The 24,217-nt window shown below is 34.4% G+C and overlaps 2 protein-coding genes across 2 annotated transcripts; one reads left to right on the top strand and one right to left on the bottom strand.

Moving 5' to 3' along the window:
* Positions 1 to 39: 39 nt before the first annotated feature.
* Positions 40 to 13,226, bottom strand: LOC115986532 (phosphatidate cytidylyltransferase 4, chloroplastic). Its single transcript, XM_031109650.1, has 7 exons — positions 12,756 to 13,226; positions 11,589 to 11,890; positions 10,406 to 10,596; positions 8,793 to 8,917; positions 5,963 to 6,096; positions 4,848 to 4,963; positions 40 to 660 (listed from the first exon to the last, which is right to left on the bottom strand). The coding sequence occupies exons 1-7, from the start codon at positions 13,023 to 13,025 to the stop codon at positions 569 to 571; spliced, it is 1,230 nt and encodes a 409-aa protein (XP_030965510.1). The 5' UTR covers positions 13,026 to 13,226; the 3' UTR covers positions 40 to 568.
* A 7,053-nt stretch (positions 13,227 to 20,279) lies between these two features.
* Positions 20,280 to 23,779, top strand: LOC115983373 (protein IWS1 homolog). The gene is made up of 7 exons (XM_031106040.1): positions 20,280 to 20,787; positions 21,639 to 21,734; positions 21,889 to 22,050; positions 22,165 to 22,225; positions 22,627 to 22,751; positions 23,145 to 23,257; positions 23,370 to 23,779. The coding sequence occupies exons 1-6, from the start codon at positions 20,389 to 20,391 to the stop codon at positions 23,211 to 23,213; spliced, it is 912 nt and encodes a 303-aa protein (XP_030961900.1). The 5' UTR covers positions 20,280 to 20,388; the 3' UTR covers positions 23,214 to 23,257; positions 23,370 to 23,779.
* Positions 23,780 to 24,217: the final 438 nt, after the last annotated feature.

Genomic DNA, 24,217 nt, shown 5'->3' with positions numbered 1-24,217 from the left:
TACCATGAATACGCATAATTAAAAATTTCACACCAAATAAACATAAACCTTTAGAAAAAATCGCAAAATTTTTATTATCCGGCTATGTAGGGAATTACAGCAAGGCCAACAATACTGGATGCCCCAAGATAGATGAACTTGGTGTTCTATTTTTAACAAAGAAAAAAAAAATGAACTTTAGCACTTTAACCATAAGTTTTTATTACAAAGTAGACATCCCATAAATCAAAATTCACTAGCAGGCATTGGCCTAAACAGGAAAACTAGTGTATTCGCAGCCAAAAGTGACTTCATGTAGAGATCAGAATGTATGCGTTAACCCAAAGTCAGGCTCTGGTTAGCCTGAAGTGACCTCATTGAAAAGAAGTGTATAAAGTAGGCTCTCTTATATTTGGTGAGGATTATGAAAACGTGGAGTTGCAAATCTAATGTCAAGCCTCATCCCTAATAAGTTGATCCCCTAAATGTTTGTTGACATTTAGGGTAAATGCTTATGTCTGTACTAGCTCTCCAGAAGAGACAGCAGAAATTTCTCCTTAGTTTCACTTGGCATCGATCAGAATTTGAATTATACTCCATAAAGTGGCAGAAATATTTTGACAAATGAGTATGCAAGCGCACCAGTGAATATGTAACTGTCCACTCTGTCTAGTATTCCACCTGCACAAAACATCCAAACAATGAACAAATCAAAATGCAGTCAAATAGATTCTAAAATTCAGACAATAATACACAGAAAAATACATTTTCTAAAGCTCTAAATTTTACTGGACACAAGGAAGAAAGTTTTTAAGTACCAGTGTTCACTTCACACTCAAGTTCAAGGCAACTTCCCCACCCCTTAATCCCTATTTTTCATTAAGGCAGCTCCAACTATGTAACTAATTTCCAAATCCAAACCACACTTGATGGTATAAAAAATTAGTCACAGAACTGAAGAGTATCCTTCTTTTTGATAAGTAGAACTGAAGAGTATCTTTCAATGGAGAAGGATGTTGTAGTGAAATCAATATGCCAAGAAAACAGTAAACATGACAGGATGATTGCAAGAGAGAACAATCATTCCTAAATTTCCGTTACAATTTGTAAGGGACATATTGCTAAATAATAGGAAGCAAGGAAGCAAACAATTTCTAGTGCAAGAGATTCATACTATTAACCTGATCGTGTTTCTCTGCTTCTAGTAGGTAAAATCAGACAACCTAAATCTGAAACTTTATCTAGCCTCAGTTTAATTCTCGTTTTTATAGGCAACTCTATTCTGAAAATGTGGCTCATAGACCTGTCTTAGATGATGTGGAACTCCCTAGTATCTTGGAGGAAGATGCCCTTTGGCTAGGTAGGCCTTTTGATGAGGAAGAGGTGTTTGGGGTGATTAATGATTTTAATGGTGATAAGGCTCCTAGCCCGGATGGTTTTCCCATGGATTCTTCCCATCTTGCTGGAGTGTTTTGAAGACAGAATTTATGGAAGTGTTTCAAAACTTCCATACTCAGGCTGTGTTTGAGAAGAGTCTTAATGCTTCTTTTCATGCCCTCATTCCCAAAAAGGTGGATGCTGTGGAGGTCAAGGATTTTTGGCCAATTAGCTTAGTTGGTGAGATCTACAAGATTATTTCTAAGATGTTGGCTAATCAGTTCCGAAGGTGGCACATGGGCTTATTCAGATTCACATAATGCATTTGTGAAAGGTAGACAAATCTTGGACTCCGTTTTAGTTGCTTCAAAATGTATTGATGGTAGGTTGAGGACAGGAATTCCAAGGGTGTTGTGTAATTTGGATGTATGCTTCAGCGCTATGGATTTTCAGATAAATGGAGAAAATGGATAAAGTGTTGCATTTCAACTGTCAAATTTTCCATTTTGCTCAATGGTAGGCCATCTAATTTCTTTGGAAGCTCTAGTTGGATTCGATAAGGGGATCCCTTATCTATGTTGCTTTTTGATATTGTTATGGAGGCATTGAGTCGTACATTGGATGTTGTTGCTAATGCTGGATAGTTCTCAGGCTTCTCTATAGGTAATACGGCTGGTACATCGATGATGATGTCTTATCTTTTATTTACAGATGACACTCTTATTTTTTGTGATGCTGACCCTACTCAGATTGCTAGTTTGAGGTCGAGTCTGGCTAGATTTGAGGAGGTATCAGGTTTAAGTATTGGGGAAATCTGAGTTGGTTCCTATTGGAGAGGTGCACAATCTAGATGTTCTGGTGGGGCTGTTGGGTTGTAGGCAATCTTCTCTTAGAAATATTTGGGCCTTCCTTTTGGTGCTAAATTTAAAGAGTTGTCAATCTGGAATCCTATTTCAGAGAAGATGGAGTGGAGATTAACAGGTTGGAAGAGGCTGTATTTATCTAAGGGGGCTAAGGTAACTCTTTCCTCTTTGCCTACATACTTTCTTTCTCTTCTGCCTATACCTGGGAAGGTGGCAAATCGTATGGAGAAATTATAGAGAGATTTTCTTTGGATTGGAATTAGTGGTGAACATAAATTACACCTGGTTAAATGAGCTAAGGTTTATAAGCCTATGCAAGTTGGGGGCTAGGTATAAGATGGTTAAGGAGCTTTAATTTTGCCTTGTTAGGAAAATAGTTACGGAGGTATGGCATGGAGACAGATGCTTTATGGAGGAGGGTTATAGAGGCAAAATATGGGAATGTTTGGGGAGGTTGGTGCACGAAAAAGGTGACAAGTACTTATGGTGTTAGCCTGTGGAGATTCATTAGAAGCGGATGATTGAATTTTTCTAAACTACTTTTGTATGATGTGGGGGATGGTACTAGAGTGAAGTTTTGGAAGCATATGTGGTGTGGGGAATGTACCCTCCAAGAGGCTTTTTCGGAACTCTATTGTATTAGTAGGACAAAGGATTCTTTAGTGGCGGAGGTTATGTGTTGGTCTGCTAGGACAATTCATCAGGATGTTCAATTTCGTCTTGCATTGCAAGATTGGGAACAAGAATCTATTGATCTATTTATGGATATGGTCTACTCTTCAACTATGCGGGGGTTTGGTCCTAATAAGGTTTGTTGGAAGCCTGCAAGGAGTAGAGGTTTTGAAGTTAGAGGAATCTATCTTTCTTTCTACCCTCCTACTCTCTTATCCTTCCCTTGGAGAATGATATGGCAATCGAAGGTTTCTCCAAGGGTAGCTTTCTTTTTATGGTTTACTTCCTTAGGTAAATTTTAACAACAAAAATCCTTTGCAAAAAACGTCTACTTGTTCTTGATTGGTGTCATATGTGTAAGAGTTGTGGGGAGTTAGTGGATCATGTTCTGCTTCATTGCCCCATAGCTTGTGAGATATGGTCGTTGGTATTCTTTTCTTTTTGATAAGTAATGTAAGAATATTATTAATAATAGAAAAAGTGCCAAACTGAGTACATTGGGGATGTACTATGGGGCCACAAATCAGGAAACAGAAGTACAACGGTCAAGAAAAATAGGAAATGAAGAACAAGAAAAATAAGAAAAGACCACACTCCATTCAAAGAGAGTGTGCAAGAACGAAGACTTAATCTCTAACAAGGAACGCTCACAACCCTCAAAGCTTCTAGCATTCCTTTCACGCCAAATACACCAAATCAAGCAATGAGGCGCTAATTTCCAAACATCAATGTGACGATGTCTCTCGAACTTTCCTTGCCAAGCCTCAAACAAGTCAAGAACCGTATGAGGCATAACCCATTGAATACCAAACAAGTAGAAAACCAAGGACCACAACTCCCAAGCTATGGAGCAATGAAGTAGAAGATGATCCACCGACTCCCCACAACTCTTACACATATAGCACCAGTCAAGCACTATCACACGTCTTTTACGAAGATTGTCTGTTGTTAAGATCTTACCTAAGGAAGCAGACCAAGAAAAGAATGCCACCCTTGGAGGAACCTTCGAGTGCCATATCATTCTCCATGGGAAGGAAACAAGATTAGTAGGATAGAAAGAGGTATAATATCCTCTAACCTCAAAACCTATATTCCTTGCAAGCTTCCAACAAACCTTATCCGGGCCAAACCCCCGCATTGTCGAAGAATAGACCAACCCCATGTTCTATTTGTTTGGAATCCACTGGGTTATGCCTCATAAGGTCATTAAGTTGTTTGAGTCTTGGCAGGGTAAGTTTGGGCGACATTACAATATAGATTTTTGGAGAATTGTGCCTCATTGCTTGATATGTTGTATTTGACATGAAAAGAATGCTAGAAGCTTTGAGGGATGTGAATGTTCTATGCTAGAGATTAAGTCTTTTTTCTTGCACTCTCCTTGAATGGAGTATGGCTTTGTCTCATTCTTCTTGTTTTTCTTCCTGTTTTACTTGATCGTTGTAATTTTGGTTCCTGATTTGTACCCCCTTAGTACATCCCCAATGTACTCAGGTTGGCTTTTTTATTAATAATATTTTATGTTACCTATCAAAAAAATAAATTTCAAACGCATTTACCACAAATTGGGGGATAAGTTAATTCCAACTTGGTGCCGCATCATGGCATTACCACAAATTGGTGGCTAAGTTGTACAAATAAAAGATTAGAAGTATGACATCCTCGTATCACAGTACAATGAAAGTTGCAGGGAAACATAATAATGAAGTGGAGGGGAAAAAATTCTCAATTCAAGTTCTAAGAAAGCATAATGATGATGCTATAAATGGACAGTTGAGTCAGTTGCAGCATTTGAATACGACACTAAACCAGCTTCCCAACTTTAGTTGAAATAACACACAAAAGAATGTTATTGAAATTATCAAAGCAATGTAACTGAAAATTTGTCCATCATCAGAGTTTCAAAAGAAAAATTCAAAGTTTTCTTACAGCTTACAGCCATGAGCAAAAGATAATTACCATGTCCAGGTATGAGGGACCCGGAGTCCTTGACACCTGCGTCACGTTTGATCATCGATTCAGTAAGATCACCGAAAATGGAACCGAAGAAATTGAGAACCCCAAAAGCAATTGCACTGACAACCACCAGAAAGATATGTCAAATGCACATCAACAATTTCAAAAAGTTGTATATAAGGATATTGACAATTGGTACAGAAATTATGCATGTTCATCTTAAAGGAAACTTTAAAGGAAAGTAAAAAGGAGAAACATTCTCCACTCAGTATAACAGAAGATAGAAGATTGGTCATGCTTTTCTAAACAAGTGAACCAAATCATCAGTGTAACAAGAGAAACAGGCACAATCTGTTTGTGCTCTGTAAATTTCAGGTTGTTATACCCTTCATGATTTATTCAAGGAATAATCAGTTCATTGGGTGGTTGGACATAGGAGGTACTATAACGGATCCATGATTTATCAAAAAGAATAACAACCTGTTACATCAGTCTTTATCCACCACCTCGTGAAAAACAAAAAGAATATACAAACATTCAGAGAAAACTCCTGAAAGAATAAAACCAAAATAATACATACTTCAAGCCTAGGACATCTCCAAGTAATACCATTGCAACATCCTGCAGCTAACAAAAGTAGTACATACAGATACAATAGATCCTAATCTTGCCATACCCAATCCAGAATTATTTCCTAATTTCAAACTTGCAAGACCAAGGCAAGAAGGCACCATTAATTCAAATGACATTAGACTTTTCCAAGCAGTGCATATTATAGATGTTGCTGTCACTGCAAATATTTAGAAGTGACAATTTTACCTGATTGACCTAGTGATTTCAAATATATACAATCATAACAAAAGACGTTCATGAAATCAAATTGTAAATGCATCTATAACTTAAAAGCCATCTGTTTATCTTAATATAAATCAAATTTAAAGGATTAAAAAATTATTTATATATTACTTCCATATGTTCTGCTGCTATTGGACTTTAGTGTAAAAATAATAATTAGTCCTTTATGTGTGTGTGGAGAGAGAGTAAAAATATCAATTGATTCTTAAATTAAGGAATCTATGTACAACTTATAGATTGCACTTAAGAGGAAAATTTAATACCTTATTAATGATGTTGGCCAGCAAAAAATCTTCGATAATATAATAGAAGTAGCCACACATCCACCCAAGCCTGTGATAGTTCCCTCCCATGTCTTCTTCGGACTGATACTAGTAAGTGGTGTCCTACCAAATGTCTGCATTGGAGTACAAAACTATCTCAAGGTCCTCATAGTTATGAGCCCAACAAATATTATGTGGTAAAGCTGTAAAGGAGTCCTCTGCACACAGTCCTGATGATGGTTATAAATGAATATCTCACTGTAAAATAACCCAAAACACTTGACCAGTTCTCAGCACAAAGTCAACAAAGCCCATGTGATTGCAACCCAGTGGCCTAAAGAATTGCCATTTTTTTCATAACACAGGTACATACCAAACATAATATATCCACTATTAACTACTACTGTTTTTAACATCTATAGACAAAAACTTACCACAATAGACAATTGTGGCCTTGAATGAACTGTATCTCAATAGTATGTCAAAATAAAAAATTGTGTAACAAGTAACAGCAATTTTTTTTCTAACTGTGAAGTGATTACAAATTGATTTGCTACCAGTACATAAATATTTTCCCAGATGCCATAGGACGTCATATGTTTCTTATTATTTTGCTAATTTTGAAAATTTTAAATTTTTTAGGATTTCCCTAGTCAAATCATAATCCTTTTGTGATAGTATATTGATTAGCATCTATTTAGAAATATTTTCACTTGGTAATTCAATTTTATGAAGACTAAATACTAACTTACGAGCCTGTAAACAAAAATAATAGTTCGAAATTCATTAATTGAGTTTCACTACTTTTGGTGGATTCCAAACCTTTTTCTTATTGATTCAAGGAACCTCTCATAGATTTAAGGATTTATGCCTAGCTAGAATGAAATCTTGCCTATTCAAACTTTTTGTACCATTCAATTAGTATTAAAGCCTATTAGGTTATGAGTATGCTGAGAGGTGAAGACAAAGACAACTACCCTGTTGATGATGATTGTGGGGTGCAAACATTTAGGGTGCTGATTCAAGCTGATGGTGAGAGCATGACTTGTTAACTCCATGAGATTTGTGGCATGATATCGATATATGTTCAAACGTCATACAAAATTTGTGAAGACAGTAAGAATAATCCTACCTAAAAAATTTCTCTTGCAATTGATTATTCTAAACTTCAATGGAATTCTAATTCTATAAGTTGATAGTATATCAAAGAAAGAAGACTTTATTAACTGGATTCTTGATCTTCAAATGGATAAGTCACATTCCATGGCATATATAATGAGGAGTGCTATTGCTATTTGCTTGTTTTAGGTTCTTCCACATCTTAATTGGCCATTTTTATTGGACCTTAATAGTAATACCCCCAATACTAAACTAGCCCACCTCAGAAGAAATAAGAAAGCTTTCCCTTAGTCCTAGTGTTTTTCAACACAAGAAAACATAATAAAAGACAATAATGCCAAAAAACTTCAGTCATCTCTCTCTCTCTCTCAAGCTCTTGTTTCTCTCCCTAGGCCCTAGCACCAGCATAAACTTCTCTCTTTGCAAACAAGGAACCTTCTCCTGCATATAATATCTGCAATGCATTGGAGATTCTATGGCCACTGCAATTCTTAATCAACAAAAGAAAGATCCCAAACTCATTTAAGAATCATATCAATTTTGCCTATATTTTTGGTGTCTCTTAGATTGTGGAAGTAATCAAGTATAACTTTGCTTTTGGGCCCGTGGAATTTGCTTTCAACGCTTCAGAACAACCCTCTCATAGACATTATTCACACGTCAAATTTAACCTGATGCTTTGACATCCAAAAATCCTTAAATACAGAGAGTTAAGAAATTTGTTCTTATAACTATATCAAATTTCTGACACTCTCGTTCCCCTTCATCTTCACCTTTTTAATCATTTTTTCAATCCATATTGTCAGTACAAAAGTTTTTCCTACAAAAAGTAATATATGAGGAAAGGGGTCACATATTCCTTTGTGCAGCATTTGATGAAACATAAGCTAATATGGGAGCTGAGACATACATATTCAGATTATGCTGCCCAAGAGCTTGCTGCAAAGGGCATAAGAAAAGGCGAGGAGATCCCCTACAATAGTTCAGTAGTGGGCAAGTAGCCTGTGCTTTGGTCACAATTTGTTGTCAAGACATATATTATGTGTCAAGTAATTTCCTGACCCAGAAGAAACTCACACCACAATAGGGATGATGGCAAGTATCTATGGGAGCAGAATGGCATTATGGGTTTGTGTTTGTGTGAGAGAGAGGATCTATCCCTCTGTTCTTAGAATTTGATATTTCTTTCTCTTCTTTTATGGAATCCATATGAAAGAAGAAATATATGGCCAGACTATTGGCTTCCTTTCTCTCTGTTAGAGAAAAAGTGGTATTATTGTCCAAAAAATTGACTGATAAATTGGGGTGTGGAAATATCACCTCCTTTATATATTTTCTGGAATTCCTAACCATCACTTTTGTGCAACAGATCAAATCAAAGAAATTCTCATTACATGGTTCGTTGTTGATTTGGATATTTCATAAAGGATCTTCTAATCACCATAGTTTTTTTTTTTTTTTTAATAAGTAAAAAGTAAAAATAATCACCGCAGCAATTTTTTGACTCATAGGGCCATTCTGTGAACTTCTGTTGGCAGAGCTCACCAAAGCCCTCAGAATGGTCACTGACATGGCAATTTCATATCTATGATTTTTGAAATCCAGCATTTTTTAACCTCCAGCATAATTGTAATAAGAATCAGTGAATCACCACATGTAATAATCATACTTAATAAAAAAATAATAATTATCATATTTTTATTACAAATACCTTGCCACCCAGAAAAGCAAATGTATCAGCTGCAATTATGCTGCTGATAGAAATCAAGCATGCTACAAGACCAATGGTCCAATGAGCTTGGCCACCAAGAAGAATTGGCCATGATGCTCCTATTCCTGCCAAAGATAAACTGGTCAGCAAATAAAGCTTGATAAAAGCACTTACAAGGCCACACATATGCATAGAGGAGATTCAAGAGAGAGAGAGAGAGAGAGAGAGAGGAGGAGAAGAAGAAGAATTGGGTCTTCAAATATAAAGAGAAAAAGAACGGCTAGACATACACACTAAAATTTCATCAGCAGTAGAATATCAAATAAAATGGATGGAAAAAATTTTCTAAATTTTTCCAAGATTCCAGTGCATCACACCCAACATCCTATTAGTAACATGTAGAAAAGGAGAAAATTTGATCTCATTAATGGTTGAGTGAGGGCCCAAGTGACCCAACCCAGCGACCAACTTTCTGTCCAGTCAAGCTCAGATAACAATGCTCCATACTCTCAGTTTGTAAAATTCTTAACTTCATAACAAAGAGAGATTTCTTCAATAACAGAGTTGTGTTCCCTTTTGATTGGCCTTCGACAACATAGTTGTCAGATGATATCACAGCAACATTTAAGCAATCCATAACAAGGGATGCAATTTCTTGAGCAACTTAAGGGTACAGTAAATCCAACCAACAATAGCAATGCAGAAACCATTACCATCACTTTCCAAATGTCTCATGTGGATAGCTTATGATCCATTAATGACTTCACTGATATGTAGCTTTAAAGTAACTTCAGGCAAGTCCCCCACGTTGTTGTTAGGCAATACAGCATTGACAACAATAAGTTAAAGGACAATGCCATCCCAGAAAAGCCACCCCCATAAAATTGGTCCACATGGAAGTAGCTGAAATAGGCTATCATGATAACTGATAAGTTGAGTTCATATTAAGAAAATTTTGAGTGGGAGATTCAAATTGTAATCCAAGTCTATTATCTAATGTGATGAAACCCCCTTGTAAGTTTAAATCAGTGGCTTCTACCGCCTCCCAAAAAGAAAGAGTAATAACTATCAAACATCACAACTAAAGGCACCACCTCTTGCAATTTTCCAAGAAATATATTAATGTACATCTTTTGTTTTAGACCTCAACAAATTGGGCTTTTCTAATAAAATTTTCTTCTATCACACACACAAAAGTGGGTAATGCTTAGTGAAGTTACCCTATCTGCTGAATAATCATTAGACAAGTTTCTTCTCCCTCACCCCCCCCCCCCCCCCCTCCCCTCCTTTTTTCTCACCTAGTGTATTAAAAGGTAGCCAAATAGAGAAGACCCAAAAAATAGCAAGAGCAGAGTAAAGAGAGGCACTGAGTACCCTAAGCAGTCTAAAAAATATTTTGGAAGACTAGCACATGCTGAGTACCCTAAAACTATACAAAATAGGAGGATTGAAGCTACTCTAAACTTAGTGAAATTTCTTTTTTAACACTTAAAATACAAAAAGCACTCAATTTTCAAGTTTCATGATTAAATTATCTTTGTAAGTGACAATTTTTCTAAATCTCCTTAAAACTAAATACACTAACAGATAAGCATAAAGGCTCAATTTCTTACTAGTGTTTAAGGCTGGGGCAGCTAAGCCACATCGAAGTTTAACCCAGAAAGAAGGAAGATATCCGCAGTAAAATAACCCAAACATGGTACTACTGAGCTGTGCGAAACGAGGACTTCCTCTCTGTAAAAGCAATGCCATAGCAACAACAAAGGCAGCAAATGTCACAGAAACGTCAATTTGACCAAAATACCTGGCCACATATGAGAAACACTAATCAGAAACATATATTCATCACTCTCCCAAACCTGAAGAATGCATTTATAAAAAATGAGATAGAAAGTTTCACTATCGTGCAAGTCTAAAGAATTCTTTCTGGAGTAAATTTACCGATAGAAGTTCGGTTTCTTAATGTCATTTGAAAATTAAGGCAAAAGAAAGAATAGGGTAGTCCTGTGACGAATATATCCCATATCCAACATTTCATCTTTAATTGATTTCCCCAAAGTATACTCAAGGATATTGCTTTGCTTTCTCTTTCTATTTCTTCCTTCAATCTACTCATAATAAATTTGAGTCAATTTTCATTCTTATTTTTGCTCTTTCCTCTCCTCCCTTGTGTTGAATCCTTGTGACACCAACAACGAGTTGCATTTCAATATAAATTTGAGTAACTATCTGGATTTACCGTGGGAAATATAGCTGCATCTAGAAGAATTTTTTGACTTAAAAGGACAGATAAAAAACTTAGATGGAAAGCAGCTTGCCTTGCAACCAATTTCATTGTAAATGACATGGACAACAGGAAGGTAGCTTGTTGATTAAATCATTCAACTTTTCATTTTATATATTTCCCCTAGCCAAATCTTTTTTGTTACTACTTTTAAAGTTAGCATGCGCAACTTACAACTACAAACAATAAAATGGAACTGCATATGAAACAGAAGCATCTAACATAGGAAGCACAGCTTTGGCACTATATATAATATGGAAATAAATCCCTAAATGAACATGCTTCAATTATTCCCACAAATATTAGTTTACTGATGGAAATTGAACCCCCCCCCCCCCCCCAAACAAAAAAAAATTAAAAAAAAAAAAGGAATTTGATTATTGATGCAATTGTCACTATTTTCTGATTATTAAAGTAGCATAGTACGCAGAAAAAAAGGGCAAAATTACACTAAACAAATAAAGAAAATTGAAAAAAAAAAAAAAAAAAACCACTAGAGATGCATAACTTACAAGGTAATTATGGGCATGACAGCACAAATAATAGAGCACACTCGTGACACATATCGAGGAGGGGGTGTCATTCCTGCAGAGATTCCACGGCTCCTAACTAAATCAAAATACTCACGTGCACCAACAAAAACAGCAGCGGCCAAGAATGCCGTGAAAAACCATCCTCCAACCAATACGACACCACCAACAGAGATTCCAATGCCGAGTCCGAAAACAATTCTTTTCCTTAACTGACTAGCTTTCTGTTGATGCTCCGAGAGCAAATCCTCATTTTCTGATAATTTATCACATTTGTTGACTTCCTACAACATATCCGTTTCAGTGATTCCACTCAACCATACATCCATTCTCACAAAGATACATAATTATTTTAATAAGTAAAAATTAAAAATAAACCAAAGTTCCAAACTTTTTCACATCAACCACGGCAACCATCACAATCTTTTCGTCCATAACAAAAAGCCTAAACTTACACCATATATTCCAATTTTCCCTAATTATCCTACATACCATGAATATTTTATGAAATTATATTATATAAATATATATTTTCTTTATCATCCATTAATTTCTTAGGCTAAATTACAAATTTTACATCCTCTAACTTTGCCATGTTTTCAATTCAGCTCTTTATATATTTTTTTTTTTTGTTTTTTTCATTTCGGTCTTTGAATTTCATTCATTACAATGTAGTCCTTCCATCCAATCCGCAGCATTATTTAAAACCTTTATCGATCGAATTGGGCCAAACTAGATGGAATTACTAAATTGAATACATATTTGATTAAAACTGATATTAAAAAAAAAAAAAAATGAAAACTTACAATAGTGAATTGAAAACATATCAAAATTAGCCGCCGTAACTTATATTTTAGCCTTTTCTTCTAACTAGTTTTCTTAGCACACATTAAATTCAACAAAATAACCACACAAACACACCTAAGTTTAAGTTTTTTTTTAATTTATTTTTCAACACCAACACTTTTTTTTAAAAATAAATTCTTCGAAAATCAAAAACAGATTAAGTTACAGGCAAATTCACCAAAAAAATTTAAAACTTACAAGCAAATTCAGCAAATAACCACACAAACAAACATAAATTGAAGTTAAATTCACCAAAAAAAAAAATCAAAATTTATTAGAATCTCAAATTCAAATTGAAAGTACCTGTTTGGCATTCTCCTCGCCGAGCTGTTCCGGCTCAACTCGAGCCACGGCGGTGATGACTCGCCGGCGAGCCAAGCCGCCGTCTCGGCCGAGCCGAAGCACGCTTTTGCGGCCGTCAAAGACGAAATTGAGCTTCACAACTCTTGGCCGAGCAGGAAGTAGGGCTTTCGACGGTGATGAATGGCAAGGGCAACGGATTATGGAAGACAGAGAGAGCGGAAGAAGCTTGTAGTTGTAGCGTCCGATTCCTGAATAAGACGTCGTCGCCATGAGAGCCGCCGAGTACTAATACTACTACTGGTTCTACGGATTTCGCATTGGTTGAGAGAAAGAGAGAGAGAGAGTGAAACTCTTGTAGTGTTTATTTTTGTTTGTGGTGTGTTTGGAGAGAGAAGGAGAGATCTGAGAAACCGAAGAAGATGATGGAGCTCAGATCGAGGCTGCTCGTCTTTGTGTGTGATAAGCGATCGGGGATCTGCCACGTAAGATTCATTTCTTTCCTTTTTTTTTTTTTTTTAAGGGAATCTTGTTTTCATCGTTAAAAAAATTAGAATGAATCTAATAAATTATTTAAGGTATCTTTGGTGTAATAGAATTAATTATTAATAGTCATTTTATCATTTAGTTGTGTTTTTATTATACGAAGTTTGCGTTTGGATACCGTCTATTTTATTGAAAATTAAATATAAAAAATTAAAAATCATAAAAAAATAATAAAAAATTACTGTACATACTTGAAGGTACTATTTATATGCTTGATTACACTGTTCATATCCTATAAACAGTGCAATAGACGCTGGTTAAAAAAAATTAAAAAAAAAAAACTGAAAACGCCAAATACGTAAAATGTGGACACGGACGCGCAAGGCAAACGCACCCGAAATATTTATTTTTTAAGTGATTGTAAATTTGTAATATTTATTCTTTATTGCATGTAATTGGGTTTAATTTTTTTTTTTTTTTTTGAAGCAAACATTTCATTTATTTAATCAATAAAATTAGCATCTTAATACAAAGCTTCCCTAGCTATTGGAGGTAAATCTTTCATCCAATACAAGTCATATATAATATTTCTTGCAAATTGAGCTAACACATGAGCCACTCTATTTCCCCCTCTCCTCATGCATTCTATACTCACCGAATGCAATCCTCTAGTCATGTGCTAAATATCCCCTATCACATTCCTAAGTATTGACTGATCTTCCCTTAGAGATGATATAGCTTAAAAATTAATATATTTTTAAGCTATATCTAATAGTCAAACTTATGAATAGTTATTGTTATTTTTTATTTTGAGTTTAGTGTTATAGTATTTAAAAATAAGATAGAAATAGTATCCTAATGTTTAGAATATTTATCTAAGTGATTTTTTTTTTTTTCAATAGTAAAAAATAATATATTCTAAGGAACTTTTTTAAAAATAATAAATTACTTTTTTAACCGGTTTGTGTTTTTAAATTTAAAATTACTTAACTAAAAGATAGGGTATTTTAAAAAGTTTAAGAATTCATGTGAGAATAATTTAATACGCAAAATGATAAAACTTAAACCAAAATCAATTATTACTTATTAGTAGTATAGATTATATCTTCTATTACCGATAATAAAGATTAGTATTCTTAATGTAATATTTACTTAGTGTACTAAATGTGCCTTAAAAATTAAAAATATTAGTGTTATGTTAATGAGTCTAGTTAACAGGTGCCAATGGCAATGGGGCGGGGCCGGGCCGGGCCGAAGGATGGGGTCTTCGTCCACGCCCCACATGGTTTTATCTTACCCCATTCCCGTCCCGCCCCGCATGACGGGAAATACTTTCTCACCCCATCCCCGCCCCTTGGGGCCCCACGAATCCCCGCCCCATCCCATAAAACTCTACTTTTTGTTAATTTGGCCTACAACTAGTATAATTTTTTTAATGAAACCTATTTCATTAATAAAAATATACTTGAAATTACAACTAAATTTATCCCATCAAATCAAATCAATTTTTAGAAAAAATTGAATAATATATCCAAGTGTTTATCAAGACAATCATTAAAAAATATAAATAAATAAAAATCTCATAGTATAGCACAACTAAATAAAGGCAAAAAATCACATTGGGTAGAATAAAATATGCTAATATTAATATGTTTGTTTAAATAGTAGGGTTTTTGGGTATGAAAATTTTACAATTATAACCTTTGGTAACGCAGGGCGAGGCGGGGTGGGTTTAAAAAGCCTAATCTCATCCCCACCCCGCCCCATCCCGCCCCATGATGCGGGGCTAAAATCTTACCCCACCGCCTTTACGGGACGAGAAAAACCCGCGCAGGGAGGGGCGGGTTAAGCGGAGCGGGGAAAAATTGCCATCCCTAGGTGCCATTATAGCAAATAATGAATCATTTTAAGAAAATTTTAATATGACTTTAATGGGAATTTTTTAAAAAAAAAGTTTTTTTTTTTTAATAAAATGTTTCTAAGAATATTAAACCAATGCCCTCGAGGGCTAGGGCATCATTAACTTTTCACCATTTTACTTAAAAAACATTGTTTGATATCATGTTTTTTTACTAACAATCTTTATCAAATTTATCTGTGTGCAAACGTGTGTAAAATAGTATGTAATAGGTTTTACAGTAAAAAGAAAATCACATTAATTAATTAAAAAAAAAAAAAAACTTATTTATGTAAGCATCTAAGTGAATTGGATAAGAGTTATTATACATAATCCAATATTAACTGTCATTTCCATTAAAAAAAACTAGTTGTCATTCATTAAAATTTAAATTTTATTAAGAGCTATAAAACACCAGACCTTCACTATACAATATCCAATTATTTATTTCACATTAGATTAGACACAATCCCTAACTAATCCAAAACATATATCAATTCTTGTATTTTGTAGCCTACAAGACCACATGCTACTAGAGGAACTGCTTTAAAAAGAAGAAGTAATGTACCAAGGACACAAAAATGTAACACAAGAGGTGGAAATGGCAACTATGGGAGGAGAGGCAGCAATAGGGACAAGTGCAGTCAATGAAGCAAGGGCAGAGCAGCCATGGGGTTATATATGTCAATTAATTATTAGTTATATTTTGTAAACAAGGGCAGGGCAATGTGTTAGTTTATATACTATTGGGGTTATATGATTAAGTGTTAGTTTATATATATGCTATCAAAACATTGTTGGGGTTTGTCTTATTTTTGTAAGTTTTGTACCAAATGCATTATATGCAATGATCATGGCAGGTGCAATTGTTTTGTGGTTGTTGTACCAAATGCCCTAGTTTGACTGGTGGTTGATGAAAGACAATGTTCAATGCCACTTTAAGTGTGTAGACAAATTCTCAACTTAATGGCAAGTGTTTTATGTGATTATTTTGAGTAGTTGTTGTCATGTGGTTGATTATTGCAATTGAATATAGTAGGTTTATGTGTGTATGTGTTGAATACAGCAGGTTTATTATTTTAAGTAGTTGTTGTTATGTGGTTGATTATTGCAGTTGAATATAGTAGATATATGTGTGTATATGTTCAATACAACAGGTTTATTATTTTGACTAGATCACATTACATTTATCTTATTTTGCAAGTTGACAGGTGGTTGTCATGCACTTTCAACACAAACACCAGACACAATTCACTTTAAACAATGCACTTTAAACAATTCATTTTCAACACAATTCACTTTACACAATGCACTTTCAACATAAACACCAGACACAATTCACTTTAAACAATTCATAGCATCCAACAAAACACAAGACACAAGTTGCCAATTCACTTTAAACCATAGTGCTATTACAAAACAAAGTGGTTTCAAGCCAACATTAGCCAATTAAGAAACTACTTATACATTACAACCCACTAGACAGACTCAATCTCATCATTCCAACATTCTCATTTGAGCAAAAAAAAAAAAAGCTATGAAAGAATTAGTGCAATTCTGGACTATCTCTCATGCTCTAAAGCTCTCGCTGCTATCTCCTTGGCTTTAGCAAAGGAAGCTCAAAACTTCCTCTCCCTCTTAGTAGCTTTTGCTGCCCTTTCTTGAGCAATTTCTGTCATTTGGGTAGCTTTTGCTACTAATTGGATAGTAGTTCTTTCCCTTTTATTTGCAAGTTGCAGCTCACTCCGCAATATAGATAGCTTTTGTTGCACCAAAGGGGCAGCTGCATTCCCATGTATATAAGTGAGATTATCAATCCAATGAAAGAAAAGGCACTTAGGACCAACCTATTCATAAATTTAATCGAACATATCACTTTCCAAACTCCCTTCAGTCAACTAGATTAACTAAAAACTAAACTTACTTTATATCAGCTACAACCCAAAAACCTTCTCCCAAAATTATCTACTGTTAGACTTGTCCTCAGCACACAAGTCTCATATGTACACATATATCCACTTGAACCTAAGTAATTTCCACTCGAAGAAGACATTGCTTATCATCTTTTGCCCAAATTTCCTATGAATCAAAACTACACATCAATGGACTTCTGCCCAACGAACCAATCTTTCAAAAGGTGAAAACCCAACCCAAATAAAGTAGAAATTTCGTACCTGGTTTGCTGTATCTTCAAATTAGAAATGCCTCAAGACAACCCAAAGTCTAAATGTCTGGGATGATGAAAATTTTATGAAATACATGCAGAAAAATAAAAAACCTAGCTCAATACAAAGATTTTCGTGATTCTAGGGCTCGTGGGGGAAGTCTTTAAGGGAAAGTGGTTTTGATTCTTCTTATGTTGTGATTTCTATTAAAAACGTGTTTTTCTAATGTCTGAGGGTGAGGTGGGTAACGAGGATCAAACAGAATGAAACTCGAGTGGGTAAAGTGTAAAGTTTTAAACCACGGGTAGGCAATGTGCAAATGAGCCAAAGCATAGGTGGGTTTACTATAATTTCTCCTTCTTAATTTGTACATTTTCAACAAAACCACAAATCTCAGTGTAGTTTATTTTATTTTATTATTATTTTTATATGGTTACTAAGCTAATTACAAACAGGAATGCACTTACAGTTTTTAAATTCTTGCAGGACCTTGTTCAGTTTTGGTTGTTGATGAATTGTACATAAGTAACAAACTTTAACTTAGTGAAAGAAAATATTCAACAAAATGTTTTGATGGTGTTTACTTACTATTGTCATTTGTTTATGATGTGAAAATGAATTGTAGTCGTTATTAGGTTAAGGCGTTTATTTTATTAAACTCATTTGGACTACATCACTCTCTTATGTTAGTGTTTCTGGATATGATTTGCAATTTGGTTTTAGCGTGTTTACAGAAATGATTAAGCACTTAACTGTGTCTGCCATGCTTCCATTGTGTGTGTATACGTGCTAAATTTCTTATTTCTTAGTGTGTGTAAAGGTATTTATGCAAAACTATTTGTAAATTTGTCTTGTAGTCTTTAGGGTATTTACATTTAAGATGATACAAAGGGATTGCATATTGCATGTTACCATCTACTAAGGCTTTATATATATATATATATATATATATTTGAGTAGAAAGTCCAATCTTATTCATTAAGGAAGGCTGTTAAAATCAGCCCAGAGTGTTGCAACTTGCAAAAGAGAATGAGGAGGTTATTGTTTTGACCCTCGTTTCTTTTTTACCATTGTATACCATGATATTGAACGAAGAAAATCTACTATCATTTCCTCTCCAAAAAAAAAGAAAAAAGATAAGCCTGGAGTATAAGTGTGACGCCTGGTGGTAAATCTTCCAAATCAAAATATGTCTTCTTACCTCTCTTTTTTTTGGTAATAACAAATGGAAAAAAAAAAAAATCTCAATATATATTTAATTTTATTTTTCTAGTCACGTATGTTGTACATAAAATGTGAATTATATCTTAATATCTTTTAACGATGGCGAGTTTTAGGGACAAAACCAAATGGAATCATTGATTATTAGATGGCCTCACTCAAAACATTAAATTGAAGGCCTTTCAATGCACAAGTTAGGCAGAAAATTTTTTCATTAGATGGATTAACGACATGACAAATTGTATGGGTTTTTCACCAAATATGGAATTAACGAGACAGAAAGTTCAACTTTTAAGGATGAAAAAAGTGTTCCATTATCTTAGATATAGCCTTATTTATTATAAATTTTGCCATCCATGGCTCATATAGGTAGGTGAAATTGGCTTTTGGCAATGTATCAATATGCAAGCCGAAACTATTAATCGAAATATTGTTGGGTAAAGTAGCTCAATATGAATTTCTATTGAAAATTATATTGTTTGTGGTTTTTAATTTATTAATTTTTATCACATTATCACATTCACTATGAGTTAGGGAGTAGACAAAAAAAGGAAAATTTTATATGTAAAAAATGTGTTTTCCTTCAATTTTTTTGTTCAGTTTTTAAATTTTATGTATAACTTTTTAATACTTCACTTTTGTTTTTTTTTTTTTTAAAAAAAATAATTTAAGTACAAGTATATTTTTGCTCATTAAGAAGTATATGTAAAGTATATTTTCTGGAGATGTTATGGCGGCAATGACAGTTAAAGGTCCGGTGGTACAGGGAAGTGATTTGGCTGAACTGCTTGCTTGTCGCAAGGCGCTAGAATTCGCTATTGATGCTGGTTTCACGAGGCTTGTCGTGGAAGGGGACAGTGTTAATGCTACAAGGTGGATTGCTTCAGGTACGGAGAACCAGTCAGCCATTAGCCATGTTGTTGGAGACATCCGGCACCTGGCAGGAGCTTTGGAATGGACGTCTGTGAGCTGCACTAAAAGAAATGGTAATCAGGTAGCACATGAGCTTGCTAGGTATGCCCAAAAGGTGAATGTTGACTTATTTTGGATGGAAGAGGTTCCATCAGTTGCTGTTGAGTATGTAAACATTGATGCATCTTTGATTTAATGAAAGTTTGTTTTCAGTTTCAAAAAAAAAAAAAAAAGTTGCTATTGTAGTTCAATGGCTTTGGCAGTTTTTATTTTATTTTTTTTACACAATAACTTATTTTTAAAACAATTTAACTTAAGCAATATTCTAAGGTTATTCTATATAGCAAATTACAATATATATCTCTTTTTTTTCTTGCTTGGTTTAGTCATAATTTTTTATTTATCCCAATTTGAAGTTCACACGTTTGTCCACTATATTATGCATTTAGAATTACTAATATAATTAGAAGTGTGATGAGACTAAATCCAAAAAATGAACAAATTCACATATAAACATATGATTTCAATGCTATTTTAGTGTCCATAATATTGGAGCTAGCCTCATCACACCCCAACCGTATTAGTAATTTTAAATGCGTAATATAATAGACAAATGTGTAAACCTCAAATAGTGTGTGTATATATATATATATATATAATTTTTAATTTTTTTTAAGGAACATTTATTTAAGACAATACTATTAAATAAGGGTCATTTGATAAGAGTTATTTCAATAATGTTAGTTGTATTTTTTGAAATACATATAAATAATATATATATATAAAAATACGTGTCACTGAAAACATACATAAATTCCTATACCAAATGGTCCATAAATCACGTGAGAAACACTAGAGTCCGAGGAAAATTCCTAGAACTTCGTCCTGAGGACCAGTTAAAGTACAAAACAAAATTCAGATTTGTAATTAAATCCGAAACCCCCCATTAACCAATATGCCAAAACATAGCCTCTCAGGTTCCGAGTCCGAAGAAGACAATGAAGAAACCCCGGAAAATTCAGGCTCAGACTCAGAACCAGAGGACCCACAACCACAAACACCCAGCAACAATGGTGTGTCAGAGTACGAGAAACAGAGGCTATCGAGAATTGCAGAGAACAGGGCCAGAATGGAGGCTCTGGGTTTGCCCAAGTTTGCTTCTTCGTTGCTGGGTTCTGCTCAAAAAGTAAGGAACAACAACAACAAGAACAAGAACAAGAAGAAGGGAAAAGAGAAGGTTGATGATGATGATTATAGACCCGATGAGGTGGAAGATGAACTGAGTTCTTCGAGCGAAGAGGAAAAAGATGATGATGAAGATGAAGATTACTCTTCTGGGTCACGTAGAAAAAAGGTGTGGCTCTCTAATCTCTGTGCGTGTATTTGAAATTTACTTTGAAGTTTTCTTCTTTCTTAGGTTTCAACTTGCTACCTTAGTAATTTCCCAACTAGTTTGTTCTTATAAGTTTTTATAAAAATGACAAAACTTGGTTACAATATTTTAGGTGTAACTTAGGTTCTCCAATTAAATTCAACCATGTAGCTAGCTGTACTGACCAAAAGCCACATTGAAGAGAACACCTTTTGTGTTGCATTGATCAATACAATCACATGGTTGAATTTAATGGAGGGAAATTGTAGCCAATTTTTGCTCTAATACAGTCACAAAAATGCCGAGCTTCTTGTTGTTGATATCATGAATATGGATACTGTAATGCATTCTGCTAATATTTATCAACCAAGGACAGAAATAACTAGTTCTTGCATTCACTAAGAGACAGTTTTGGGTACTTAAAATTAGAGCTTTCAGTATGAATGTGCTCTGGTAATAAAATAAAAGAAACCATAATACTGATAAGATTAGTGATAGATGACACAGTTTGTGAAATTGAATGAAAAAAATGTTCCTTTCTGGAATTTTATGGCTTTCATTTGTCTAAAGATTTCAATCAAGTTTTAGATTAAAACGTTCTTAAATACCACTTTAGAGTCAGAGAATGAATCCTCATAGAAGTGCCCTTTACAAGGAAAAGTAATTAGTATAAAGTGCTATGAGGGCTCTTTCAATCTATTAGAACACGAGAGTTTCTATCAGTGTCTGCTGTAATTGGCATGTGTTTTCAGTAATTATCTAAGATATATAGCCATGAGCACTGCCTTGACATAGTTTCTGAATACTCTTGTTTTGCTTTCATTTTACTCCAGGTTAGGAATAAAGATGCAAAACCTAAGAAGAAAGTTCCTGCTCATAAGGGTTTGAGCAAGTCAGATTACATTGATAATGATGATGCAGTGAGGCAGGCAAGTTTGAATGAATTCCTTAATAAATATTCTTTTCCATTGTCAGCTTTAGGTCGAGTATTTGTTCCAGTAGACCATTAAACAACTAATGCGAGAATGGCCCTATGCTATTAGACAGAAAGAAGTATACTAATTCTTTAGCATTAATATGCAGGCAATTGCTCTTTCCTTACAAGAGTCTGCAGGACTTTCAGGTGTGGTCCATTGTGGGCCTTCGAAATGCTCTGAAGCTGATGTAGTGAATGCTAATCTTAATGAGAAGAAGGGACATACACGAATTCAGGAAGATACAGGAAAGAGGAAGAGAAAAAAATTGGTTTGTTTTTGGGCTTAAAATTATCTTACCATGCACAGATTTTTTTCCTTTTTTCCCATTCTTTGTTCTCTCACCTTGTTTTTTGATGATTTTCTTTATATTCCTGGTGAGCAGTTTGCTAGTCGGGTGCAAATGACTGAAGATGAACTGGTTGTGAACTTCTATCAGTTTGATGGTAATTTCTGCTGCCACTGTCTTGTGTGTGCATGTGTGTGTAGAAAGAGATACAAATGGAGAGAATCTGGCATACAGGTTCAAGAACTAATTAATAGGAACTATATAAAGATCTTTAGGGAAAACTATAACTAAAAGATGTTTTGATTTTTGAAAAACGCAGGTATGAGCAGGGTTCACATTTGAATATATGTTTTTATACACTAGAAAAAATGAGGTCTCTTTAACTTATGCTGTAATTTCACTTTTGTTAATTTAGTTTAGATGTATTTCATTTCAATTGGACAGATTAGGTCTTACTTTCAAATCTTTACCAGCCAAAAAGGGCAATATTCCTATTTGTGGTATTATATTGTTTTCTTAAAGAGATTTTTGGTCACTGATGAGAGTATCGGCATGCAGATACATGGAAGGGGGGCATAACTGTGAGGGATATCGAAAGAGTATCAAATGCTCATGATTTTATGTGGACTAAGCAGGAGTTGTCTGATATGATTCATTGCTTTGATAGTGACAGAGATGGGAAGGTCCGTTCCTGCTGCTCTTTGATCTCTCTCTCTCTCTCTCTCCAGTTAATATGAATAAGTAAAGATAAGTAGTTTTCAATGTAAAGTGTTCAAAATTTTTCTGAATACTAATAGTATGCCCATGCGATGAACGAATTAATGAATATTAAAGAAAAATATTTTACTAATATCATCAAAATTGAACAATAAGAAAGATACCACATTTAAATAAGTAATATATATTTAAAGTTCGGTAGATTACTACACATACTTTGAGCTAGTTGGTGAAAGTACAGTGTGTAGGACACAATTTATATTTTATGATGTTCATACTAATATATATATATATATATATATTACATTATAATCTTCTGTTGAATTAAGTCTCTACTTCTGTAACTGATTTCATTGCAGCTAAGTCTTGAAGATTTTCGAAAGATTGTTGGTAGATGCAACATGATAAAAGGGCCTGAAAGTTCTTGACTGGTTCTAAGTATTGACAATCTAATTGAACAGATCAATTGGAGGTATGGTTAGGATTTGGCGAATATGTGTGATATGATGATTTATTTCTCTGTTTATTTTCTTTCCCTACCAAAAACTAAGATAACCTTTTTTCCCTCTTCACTTTTGCTATAGGCAAGTTGGTTTTTCAAGCTCAGCAACACATTGATATCTAGAAACAAGTTTGTGATTCTTTGGATTGACTTTGTAGCTAAGCAATGAATGCATCCTTGAATATATAATATGTTTACCTTGTGAAGTGGAAAAGGCTACATGTCTGGTGCATTGCCTTTAAGGAGCCAAGGGCTGTTCCAATATGAAGAAAAAGAGGCCCCATGACTTATTAGCAATGATTTTATCATTTTTCCAGGTTTTTGTTACTTTTTCCAGTGAAGGAATTTATTGGTAAATATTAGCTAGTGATTTTAGCTCATAGTAAAGTGCTTTATTTGTCTTATATTTTTGCCGAAGTATTTGTCTTTCTTTTGTTATTGGACCTAGGATGATCATACATATATAAAGGCCAGTAGTTATATGATTATGCATATTGAATTTGGCTGTGAATCGATATCAGTTGCCATGATATGCATGTGCAGCATGTTGCTCAGCCTCATTCATTCATCGATTTGAAAGCATGAGTTGAAACATAAAGACATAAATAAACACATTCGAAGACTAGAATATCAGTCAATGTGTTAACCATGTGTCTAATTAGATTCAATTAGCTCTGAGGGGTGCTCGAAAGTGTTTGAAAAACATCATATTAGACAAAAATAAAATGTCATTCAAAATGCCAGGGTTAAAAGACTAAAAAATTGCTAGCATTACAAGTTAGGGGGAAAAAAAATCCCAATTCTAGGGGCACGGTGGACTGGAATCTGTTTTTTCCATGAGCAATTTGGATCATTTCCATCATTTGGCCCAATGAGGGTGAGTGGAAATCGGATGCATGAAACAAGACTTGGAACAAGTAGCCTCTTGAT

Source organism: Quercus lobata, chromosome 4 (genome assembly GCF_001633185.2).
Source record: "Quercus lobata isolate SW786 chromosome 4, ValleyOak3.0 Primary Assembly, whole genome shotgun sequence".
Taxonomy (NCBI): domain Eukaryota; kingdom Viridiplantae; phylum Streptophyta; class Magnoliopsida; order Fagales; family Fagaceae; genus Quercus; species Quercus lobata.
The sequence above is the reverse complement of the archived record's forward strand: the minus strand, read 5'-3'. Positions and strand labels throughout refer to the sequence as shown.

Bases quoted from the DNA above. Each gene is read 5' to 3' on its own strand.
- LOC115986532 (XM_031109650.1), bottom strand. From the start codon at position 13,025: ATGGCGACGACGTCTTATTCAGGAATCGGACGCTACAACTACAAGCTT. The intron at 4,964-5,962 runs GTATTAAATTTT...GGTGGTTGTCAG, and splicing joins TGGCCAACATCATTAATAAG to TGCAATTGCTTTTGGGGTTC. The intron at 661-4,847 runs GTAATTATCTTT...TGTTTTGTGCAG, and splicing joins GTCCCTCATACCTGGACATG to GTGGAATACTAGACAGAGTG.
- LOC115983373 (XM_031106040.1), top strand. From the start codon at position 20,389: ATGCCAAAACATAGCCTCTCAGGTTCCGAGTCCGAAGAAGACAATGAA. The intron at 22,051-22,164 runs GTTTGTTTTTGG...CCTGGTGAGCAG, and splicing joins AGAGGAAGAGAAAAAAATTG to TTTGCTAGTCGGGTGCAAAT. The intron at 22,752-23,144 runs GTCCGTTCCTGC...ATTTCATTGCAG, and splicing joins ATAGTGACAGAGATGGGAAG to CTAAGTCTTGAAGATTTTCG.